Source organism: Camellia sinensis, chromosome 7 (assembly GCF_055761805.1).
Source record: "Camellia sinensis isolate YWXY chromosome 7, ASM5576180v1, whole genome shotgun sequence".
Taxonomy (NCBI): domain Eukaryota; kingdom Viridiplantae; phylum Streptophyta; class Magnoliopsida; order Ericales; family Theaceae; genus Camellia; species Camellia sinensis.
The window spans coordinates 24,144,929-24,155,995 of NC_138967.1; the positions used below are offsets into that span (position 1 = coordinate 24,144,929).

Below are 11,067 nucleotides of genomic sequence, written 5' to 3' on the forward strand. Positions count from 1 at the left end.
TGCTTCTGAGTGACCACAAAACAGTATGCAGACTGAGAACTTGTTGCTAAACCAGATAAACATGGTAGTTGATCTAAAATTTTTTGCCTTTTAAAGCAGTTAGAACAGCAAATATGCAATTATGTATTCTAGAGATTTGATCTATACCTTTGTATAGGGGTGAAATCGGTTCGGTTCGGTCGGTTTTTTCGCGAGTTTTGCACCGAACCGGTCATCTCGGTTTTACATATTTGTGAACCGAACCGCCTTAAAAAATGACATAAACCGGCTCGGTTCGGTTTATTTCGGTGCGGTGCGGTTTTTCGGTTTTTCGGTTTTTTTTTTTTTTTTTTTTTTTATGTCATCAAATCTCAAAACCACAACATTGTCATTTACATTTTAATCTCACAATGGGAAAAAATAAAATAAAATAAAAATGCATTTGAAAGGAAAAAATCACATGAAAAAATGAGGACGTTTTAGCTAATCTTGAGTTTAAAACCTAATCATGTATAAGGATAGACTTGAAAAAATATTTCATCACTTTGTATACTGACATGAAACAATAAAGAAAAAATAATCTTCAACATAAATGTTCAAACCTATACATACACCGAAAAAATGTCATTGTTTTATACTATGTGTTTCCCATATATGTATCATATGCCATTCACAAGCATTCCTTATTTCGGACACTAACATTTCAAACAAAAAGAAAGGAGAAGAACAAAGAGTCTTAAAAAGATCATAAGAACATTATACATTTCTCTTGTAAAAATGCTAAAAATGTGATAAGATCAAAGACACCATACATATTGGTGAGATGAATCAATTTTTGGATGAAACATCCAATATGAAGACATCAAATTTTGGATTTTCTTGAAATTTGAAATATATATTTATTATTTTAACATCAACTTTATGCATCATGACTTTTCCATATAACGCAAGAATAAAGACCAATAATTCAATCAAAATACAGATGTCAACGGTTAACCACTCAAATGAATTCATACAGATGTCAACGGTTAACCACTCAAATGAATTCATACAGATGTCAACGGTTAACCACTCAAATAACATATATCCAATTATAAAGTTTAAGCCTTGTATCCAAATCCAAGTCTAAGCCATCAACCAACCATATATCTAATCCAACCATAAAACTATGTGTCTAAATCTAAACCTTAATAAATATTACAGACCATTACATAAAATAGAAATCATATAAAGTTTAAGCTTTGTATCCAAATCCAAGTCTAAGCCATCAACCAACCATATATCTAATCCAACCATAAAACTATGTGTCTAAATCTAAACCTTAATAAATATTACAGACCATTACATAAAATAGAAACCATCTAAGGCAAGTCTAAGCCATCAACCAACCATATATCCAATCCAATCATAAAACGATGTGTCTAAATCTAAGCCTTAATACATATTACAGACCATTAATCAATCTCAAAACTCAAAAACATAAAATAGAAACCATCTAAGGCAAGCAGCAGCAACATGAACTTTCCAACTAAGCAAGCAAAAGAGACCTGTAAAAAAAAATAAAATTATTATCAACATAATTCAATTTAACATAAAAAAAAAAATTACATCAACTATTCAATTTCTTACCCTTGCTTTCAAGCATCAATCAATAACAGTTACATCCTTATTGCTTGTTCCTTCCATAAGTACTAAAAAAAGACCCAATGCACAACAGGTTAAAGTGTTAAACATATAATTTTCATTAAAAAAAAAAGAAAAGAAAATAAGAAATACTTGTGACTTAAGAAAAAAAATACCTGAATCAAGCTCCTCCAATTCTTCCAATTGATCTGTAACACTAATTTGAGATGGGGAACGAAACCAATTTTGCGCACAGATGAGAGCTTCCACCATAGAGGGTGATAGAGAGCTGCGAAATGGATCAAGAACACCTCCTCCCGTGCTAAAAGCGGATTCTGAGGCAACTGTGGACACGGGGATAGCTAGAACATCACGAGCCATATGAGAGAGGATGCGATACTTAGTGGAATTAGTCTTCCACCAACCCAATATATCAAAATTATCATCATCTTCTTCACAACCCTCCACCAAATACCTCTCCAATTCGAACTTGTTAACCATATGATTTTCTTCTTCCAAATGCATCTTAAACTTGGATTTCATTTTTGTTCGGACATCTGTGTCATGATCTTTATCCAAATTCATTTCCCTTGATGGCTGCCCCATATTTTGTGGTTGCATACTTTCATTTTGAACACTCAAAACATACCACTCATATAACCTTGTCAATCCTCTCTTTAGTTTGTTTACCAAACCATCAACATGTTGAGTTTCATAAGTTTCTTCCAAGCACCATTGCACATATTTAAGTTTGTAACGAGGATCAACAACAATAGCAACAAACAATAGCAAATTGATCTTGTCAAACTTACCCCAATACTTGTCAAACTTTGAACTCATGCCATGTGCCAATAATTTCAAACTTAGATCATCATGCACACACAATTCGGTTATTGCACTTTTTATCAACATTATCTCCGAAAAAAATGCATTGCAAGTAACATACAAAGAACCCGAAAAACGCAATGTGGCATTGTAAAACAATTTTAAAAACTTGACATACAATCTCGCTTTCATCCAATCATAACTTGTTGGTGGCCCAATTGCTTTTCTTCTCTCTTTTCCTTTTCCACTATTAGTTGGACCAACTCTAAATCCCTCACCAAGTTCACCCTCCTCACCAATCTCACCACCAACTTCACCCTCCTCACTATTTTCACCAACCTCATCCTCTCTAAGAGTCAACTGGAAGTGTGTGTCCTCATCTTCTAACCGCTCAAAAGCCTTTTGAAATGGTAAAGCCCGCTCTAACATGAAATATGTAGAGTTCCATCGGGTAGCTACATCCAAACAAGGTTGACCATGACACTCAATGCCCTCCGTTTCAGTACACGATTTGAATTTAGCCATCCTAGATGGAGAGGATCTCACATACTTCACAATATTCCGAATCCTTGTTATGGAGTCATCAATTTCTTTTAATCCCTCACAAACAATTAGATTCAATATGTGAGCACAACACCTCACATGTAAATACTCATGCTCTAATATGGTACTCTTCCTAGTTTTCCTCTTTCGCTTCAAAAAATTAATGAGACCATTATTTGAGCTTGCGTTATCAACGGTAACTGTGAGAAACTTATCTATCCCCCATTCTACCAAACATTGCTCAATCACCTTGCCAAGTGTCTCACCTTTATGGTTAGGAACTACACAAAAGTTAAGAATTTTTTTGTGAAGTTTCCAATCACAATCAATAAAATGTGCGGTGAGACACATATAATTCAGATTTTGCACGGATGTCCAAGTGTCTGTGGTAAGGCATAGTCGTTGATCTCTAAGTGCATTCTTCAAAACCTTCTTCTCACTAAAATATAGTGACATACAATCCTTGGCAACGGTAATCCTAGAGGGGATTTTTAACCATTTTGGTTGCACCACATGCATGAATTGTCTAAATCCCTCACCCTCCACAAATTTAAAAGACAGTTCATCTATTATTATCATCTTTGCTAGGGCCTTTCTACATGCATCAACACTGAAGCTTACAGCTACAAGATTACCACTTGTTTCTCCATCACCATCCTTTTTTGGTTTAAAACCTAGGGTACTTTGCTTTGCATCTTCCCTTAAAGGATACTTCTTACACCTTGATTCTATATGAGTTAGCATTGATTTTGTCCCATTAATCTTCGGATCACATGCATAAGTTACACCACAATAATTACAAGAGGCCCTAGGTCTTTTACCAGATTCACAATCCAATTTCGTAAAATGATCCCAAACCAAAGACCGTGGTCTTTTACCCACATTATCAGATTTATTTTTTGTGCTTGTTTCCTTAGCTTCTTGTACCATAGGTTCTTCAGTTTCATTGGGCACTTCAAGCATATTTTCATCCATCTAAACATAATAACAACAAGAATTTGCAAACCATTATATTTATATATATATATTTATTATTTCTTTATATATCATTAGCACAACAATTTAAAGAAAAAAAAAAAGAATGTCAAAACACAGACAGTCTGTTACTACATTTTAAATATAGGCAAATGAGTGTCTCTGAAGTCAAAATGCTACTCAAGTGAATCAAGCATGGGAATCATGCCCTCAACCCTTGTTAAGAAAATGTCATCATGGCATATTATTTATTTTTAGTTCAGATTCTTAAGGATTTTCATTGCTTAATACATTAGCAAAACAGATTGGAATGAAAATATCATTCTAATGGATAGAGTTGCAACATATTATTAAAAACCAATATTAATAGTCTATAAATTTTAAATGAATTTGAATTCTATAATTTTTTCTTAATTATTTTTTAATTTAAAATAAAGATAAATTAAGGGTGACTATTTGTAACAGACATACCCATTCCATAACAAAACCAAATTACATTTATCTTGTCAACCAACAAATAGACCATGTTAACAGCAAGTTTAAGAACACAAAAGACTAGAAAAGCATTTTTATGACTCTTTGCTGATAACCTTATTTGTAAAGGAATCTTGAAAATTTTATAATTTTTTTACTAGAAAAGCATTTTTATAACTTAAAAGATTTATTCAAAAAAAATTCAAGGTACTAAAATTGGGAAACATGAATTTAAAGCTAAAAAAATAGCGAAGAATTTAAAGATTATTAGCCAAGTCTTATATCAAAACTTTTTTCTGTCATTTTAAATTCCATTTCTTATTTGTAAAAGGTAGAATGTTTGGTGTATGGCTATAGCCGTATTTTGTGCCTAAACTAAGCAAAGGGGGAAAATAAAATAAAAGAAAAAAGGCGAAAAAAGAAAAGAGAGTTCACAAATGTTTCTTACAAAAACAAACCAACTTTACAAAAGACTTACTGTATTTGTACAATTTTTGTTTCACTTCAAAAACAAAACCAAAGCAAACAATAAAAAGCTAGAATTGCATGGAAAACTGAGAACCCACCAAGATCAATAAAAGGGATTTCGAAAATTAGGGCACAATCAATAAAAGGGTTTTCGAAAATCACCTTAGGGTTTTGATTAAGCTTCTGCTTGTTGATTTTGCTACAAACCCACCAAGATCTTCATCATCTGCTTCGTTGATGAGTGAAGGAAGTGCGAAAGAGAGAGTGACAGTCCGTGTCTCTCGTTCGAAACAGAGAGCTCTCGTTTGATTCTTGAGAGAGAGAGAGAGTGATGGCGAGAGAGGGCCGTGAGAGAGAGAGACTGACAGTCTAAGAAAAATGGAGAAAAAATGGAGAAACTGAGAGCTTCTTCTCAGGAAGAAAACAAAGAGACAAATAGAGAGAGCTTCTATGGTGTGGTGTGTGTGGTGGGTTGGTGTGAAGTGACCCGTGGTGTATATGTGTGGTCTGTGTTGTTTTTTTTCTTTTTTTTTTTATTTTTTTTTAACATAGTGAGACACGCGGACGGCTCAGATGATGCTACGTGGACGGCTAGGATTTTAAGACTACTAATATTATATGATTCGGTTCGGTTCGGTTCGGTTTGGTTTAAAAAAACAAAACCATGAACCGAACCGAATGTACAGAAAAATAATAAAACCGAACCGAACCGGTCAAAAATAAATTGAACCCCGACCGAAAACCGTACGGTTCGGTCGGTTCGGTCGGTTCATTCGGTTCTTCCGGTTATTCTTTCACCCCTACCTTTGTATTGTGGAAATTTCTTCTAGGAAAACTAGATAACTCCAGACAATGATAAATTTATCACTGTAGAAAAGAACATTTGCTTGGATATGATAGTGATAAATTTATCAATCACTGACATAAATGTAATAAACCATCAACTTTTCCCACACAATCAGTGATAAATTTATCATTCTTGAAAATAACAAAATTCAAGAACCACATTAATGGTAAATTTATCATTCTTACAAAAAAATAATCCACCAACTTGTCCAAACCAACCAGTGATAAATTTATCACTTTATAAAACACCAAAAACAACAACTACATTTAACCCAAATCAAATAATATAAATCTGTGAAACTTAATCCTGTAAAAATATCAGCAAAAAATATAATTTCTATTCAACAAATTCCTCAATCATTCAATGCAAGTACCAAAATGATACATCTTTCCAAAAATACTCAATCATTCAATGCAAGTAACACCTCTAAACTCTTAACAAAGTAATTCAATTAAAATCAATACAACTAAAGCAAAGCTTCTTTACATGTCTTCCAATTATGAGCTCCCATCTTTCCACACCTGCTGCACCTAATTCTCTTGATTTCGCCCTCAAAAGGTATTCTCTCCGTTCTTGGACGTCCAACTGGTCTCTTACAAAGAGGAGGTAAAACAACGTCATCATCAACAACTACATTTGGCTTCCACATACTAGGAACTGGATAGATAGATTGTGAATAAGAATCACAATAACTACTAACACGGTAGTAATCATCAAGAAAGCAATTTAGATCCTTCTCACTCCTCTTTATAGCACAAAAACCATGTTTGCAAGAAAAAGAATCAATTTCCCACAATCGACAAGAACAACAACGTTTCCCAATATCAACCATAACTGAATTATCTAATTGGATTTCATAAATATCATCGCTACATTTCTTAACTATCCATGCTTTTGTATCATTAAAAGCTTTTTCCAACTTTTTCTCTGCAAAAGGACAAACAATACGATCCCACTTATTCCCAACTTCTCTCCTTCTTGAAAATTGCTCCATTAGTTTCACCCATATAGCATCAACAAGACTAGTTAAAAACAAATGACGTTCATCCCTAATACATGAATTAAAAGATTCCGCAGCATTTGTGCACATTTCACTATACCTGTTGCCTTGAAAATAAGCGTTACACCAACACTCATTAGGCAAATCCTCAAGAAACTTCTCAGCACTACAACCACAACAACCCTTAAATTCTTTGAATACCTCATTAAACAACTCAATAGTAGGAGCATATGCACATCTACTAAAAATAGTAAGCAAATACTCCTTAGATTCACGACTCTTCATTGACAAATAAGTCTTCAAGTTTGTCTTCAAATGCATTAGACAAAAAGAATGAGAAGAAAACGGAGAGACCTCAGCTAAAGCTTTCAGCAAACCTCCATGTCAATTAGTAACAAACGCAATATCCCTCTCCAGAGTCAAAATAACTAATAACTTTGACAAGAACCAATGCCAACTGTCATAGCTTTCACTATCAACAATAGCAAAACATAACGGATATAAATCTACAAACAAAATATATATACACATTATCAATAACAAATAAAAAAATTACAAAAAGAAAATCAAAACACAAAGTATATAACATATAGCTCCAGCCATAGATAAATTTATCACTATATAAATATAAAAATTTAACATAAGTATACAGCATAAGTTTATCACTAATAGATTGACCATACTCAACAATCAACACTCTCCAGTAACAAAAATGATAGAATTATCACTGTTTTAATAATAATAACAAATAGACACAGAATATACCTTGGTTACCGTCTTTTGCCGTAGCAGCCAATAAACAACCTTTGTGTCTTCCTTTCAAGAAAGTTCCATCAAGCATCAACACAGGCCGACAATACTTGAAACCATGAATACATGCCTCAAAAGCGAAAAACAAGCATTTGAAATGTCTTCCTTTACTATCAACATCAAATTCCATATCAAAAACACTCCCCGGATTACAATCATTAGCGGCATCAACATACCAACGAAGATTGTCAAATGATGATAAATAGTCACCAAAAACAAGAACCCTTGTATAGCGATCCCGGTTCTTTCTCCTTTGGTTGTAGTATCCGGACTTAGTTCCGTGGATTCCGGTTGTTGTTTTGAACTTGTTTCTGTCCTTCAATTCTTTAAATTTGAGTTATAGAATGTTTTGGACTTGTTCGTTCCAGGTTGGGTGTGATTGGGAGCAGGTGGTTGCTGTCCAGGTTTTTAGTCCTTCGCTCGAGCGAGATGTTTGTCGCTCGAGCGAGAGTGGAGTTTTGTGTCTGGTGGGTCGAGCCAGGGTGGCTTCGCTCGAGCGAGCGTTGCGTCCGGAACTAGGACCTGAACACTGGAATTCTTGGCTCGAGCGAGCTTGTCTTCGCTCAAGTGAGTCTATCGTATTTCAGTAGGCAGCAGCAGGGAAAAAGATCATTTTTCTCCCTCTTTCATTCTTGAAACCCTAGCAGCCGAGAGTCTCTCTCTAAACTTATTATCTCTCTAGATTTCATCTACTTCTAGTATGAATCCATCCTAGGTCCTTTGTTAAACAGATAGAGGGCGGCTTGGGCTTCGTTCTAATCTGAAAAATTGTGGATTTGGAGCACTTTGATTTCGGGTCATCATCTCCTTTTGAGTTCTCCTTTGAGGTAGGGATTCTCCTTGTTCTTTTTCAATACTACGTCTATAGATAGACATGTGGTAATTTTTGTATTGCATGAAAACCATTTTATGTTGGATTTTTGTATAAATTCATGAGGTTGAACTTTGGGTTAGTTGTTGGATTTAGATCTATTATCATTAGATGTGTTTTGGGGCTAATTGGGTGTTAATTAGCATGTTGTTGTTGTAAGGAGAGGAAACCCTAATATTTATTTGGTTTAATAACTCAATAGAGGGGTTTTGATCATTGGGTAAATACTTGGGTAATTTGGGTTTTTAAATGAAGCCATTGTTGTTTGTTGTAGATGATTAAACCTTTTTATCAATATTGGGAGAAGGGGAGAGAAATCCTATTTTAGTGATTATGATTTAATTTGTATAATTAAATTGGAATGGCTTGGAGATGAATGTAGTAGATTAAAATGAGCTTTGGCTTATTTGTCCTTGGATTTGATTTTGTGAAAAACAAAAGGAATAAAACCGGTTTGAAAAATAAAGAGAGTTGGTTTTGTGAAATGGGAAAGGTACTTTGAAATGAGTATGAATGTTGGATTGTTGTATCTTATACTACTATGTTAGTATTAGTGATAAGTTGATGATCTCATAATATTTGAGTCTGTTAATAGATGTACAACATACATGCATCTAGAGGTTTTGTCCTTGGTCATCGGTGGAGGATGACATGGTTGTGTTGAATTGTTGTGTATATATTACACCTTTGAGTTTATCTATTTTAACTCGTTGTTAGTTTCTTGTTGGTTATGTATATGCATTATACATGTTGGATATGCCTTGTTGCATGGTTGTTGTTGGCGTTATATGCCGCGCTTATAATCAAAGGTACCGTTACCTTCCAGCTAGCGCCTGGAGAACTGTATGCGCTGATAATAGAAGGCACCATACCCTTCCAGCTGGCGCTTGGTAAACTGGTATTTTGGCTTACTACGCACATAGCTAGTAGAGCGAAGTTGGTTGTGGTTATTTCAGTGTATTTTGGCTTACTACGCACATAGCTAGTAGAGCGAAGTTGTTTGTGGTTATTTCAGTGTATCTTTGGCTTACTAAGCGCATAGCTAGTTGAGCAGGGTGGAATTGTTGTTGTTTAGTTGTAACTGAAAATATCATAGATTTGATGGGTTTCAGTTTGGAGAACCGAGTTACTCCATTGATTGATTGTATACATGTGGGTGGGTTGTAAATCTATATTTTTACAAGGTTATGCATGTATAGGTATGATAGTAGTGGAAATGAACCAAAATGTCTTTTTTGTCTTTTGGAAAGTGTGAAGGTGAATGAATGTTTTAACGATAAACATGTTTTAAAAGGTACATCTGTGTATGTATAGGAAGTGGAAGAGAGTATCGGGCTTAGGGGGATTATTTTCCTAAGTAATTGTTAATGTTATGAAAGAATGGGAATGGGGATTAATGAAAGGAATAAGGAAAGATGAATCGCTTATAGCGTTGAATGAAACGGTAGTTTTCAAGAAAAGTTTATATATATATATTTTGCATAAACTGTCATATTACTATTCTGGTATGAGAATGAGTGTGCATGATCATAGCTATCTGTAAGTTGTTATTGTTGAGGATCATGTTGAGATCCCTACTGGACTTTATGTTCATCCCACGTTGTTGAATCTTTTTCAGGTGTTTAGCAGGTTGTGCTACAGGATTTGGATCTTCTTATTTGTTGGCCACGGGGCCTCTTTGTTGTTGGTGGAACACCATATGTGTAAAAGGGTTACACCCCTTCATTTGTTTATTTAAAGGTTGCAAGCCCAAGGGCAATTTATTGAGTATGTTCATGTAACATTTACTTTGCATACGAATGAGAGTATTTACATTCATTTCTATGGATTGAACGTATGAGTTTGTTTCCGCATGTTATTTCTGAAATTGAATTAAGTTAATGAATTTGGTAATGGCTTCGAGTGATAAAAAGTGGGGCGTGACACCTTGCTTTTTCAACACCCATCCAAACTCGCCGATAAGAAACTTCTGTTCCATAATAGTCCTTGAAATCATAAACCACCTCACTAACCGATGTCAAAGCTTTATTACGAATATCACTTGAAATTAGCCCACCAATCATACTTGAAGTCATCCTAGCATGTTTAACTGTATGAAAAGAAGATCCACAAGCATGAACATCATCAAATTGTTTAACAACAAAAGCTTTACTATAATTTTCCACTCTAGCATGCACGCTCCATAAACATCCCAAATCAGCCATTCTCTTACAATGAACAGTGACACGATCCTTATCATTCTTAACAAAATCAAAATCAAAACCGGAGTGAATAGAATACTTTGACTACGCATCTCGAAATTCAACCATTCCATGAGCAAACCTTTGTCCCACTCCTTTCATACAATTAACCCACCCGTCGGAGAGCAAAGGTTTCCGTTGATTTGAATAAAATAAAGGCAAAAAATCAGTTTCACAAACAACGCTACTACTACTACTACTACTACTACTACTATTACTACTACTAGCTTCACCATCACAAATCTTATAACCTTCACCCAAAGAACAACACTTTACAAAAACATCAATACGATGAATATCACAAGAAAGTGCAAGTCCAACCATAACCTCCAAATCCTCTTCACTTTGTAGACCACAACATGAATGTCCAGGCATTGAATACGATATATTCAAAGAACTACCAACTAACTCA

General features: G+C 34.6%; 1 protein-coding gene across 1 annotated transcript; it reads right to left on the minus strand.

Annotated features, from left to right (window-relative positions):
* Nucleotides 1–6,200: 6,200 nt before the first annotated feature.
* On the minus strand, nucleotides 6,201–10,619 carry LOC145795670 (uncharacterized). Its single transcript, XM_082880518.1, has 4 exons — nucleotides 10,342–10,619; nucleotides 7,500–7,855; nucleotides 7,131–7,240; nucleotides 6,201–7,043 (listed from the first exon to the last, which is right to left on the minus strand). Exons 1-4 carry the CDS (start codon nucleotides 10,617–10,619, stop codon nucleotides 6,201–6,203), a joined length of 1,587 nt encoding a protein of 528 aa, XP_082736644.1.
* Between the last annotated feature and the right edge of the window lie 448 nt (nucleotides 10,620–11,067).

Coding starts and splice junctions, on each gene's coding strand:
- LOC145795670 (XM_082880518.1), bottom strand. CDS start 10,619: ATGGCTGATTTGGGATGTTTATGGAGCGTGCATGCTAGAGTGGAAAAT. Junction 7,856..10,341: donor ATGGGTGTTGAAAAAGCAAG/GTGTCACGCCCC, acceptor ATTGAAGGACAG/AAACAAGTTCAAAACAACAA. Junction 7,044..7,130: donor TGGAGAGGGATATTGCGTTT/GTTACTAATTGA, acceptor ATGCATTTGAAG/ACAAACTTGAAGACTTATTT.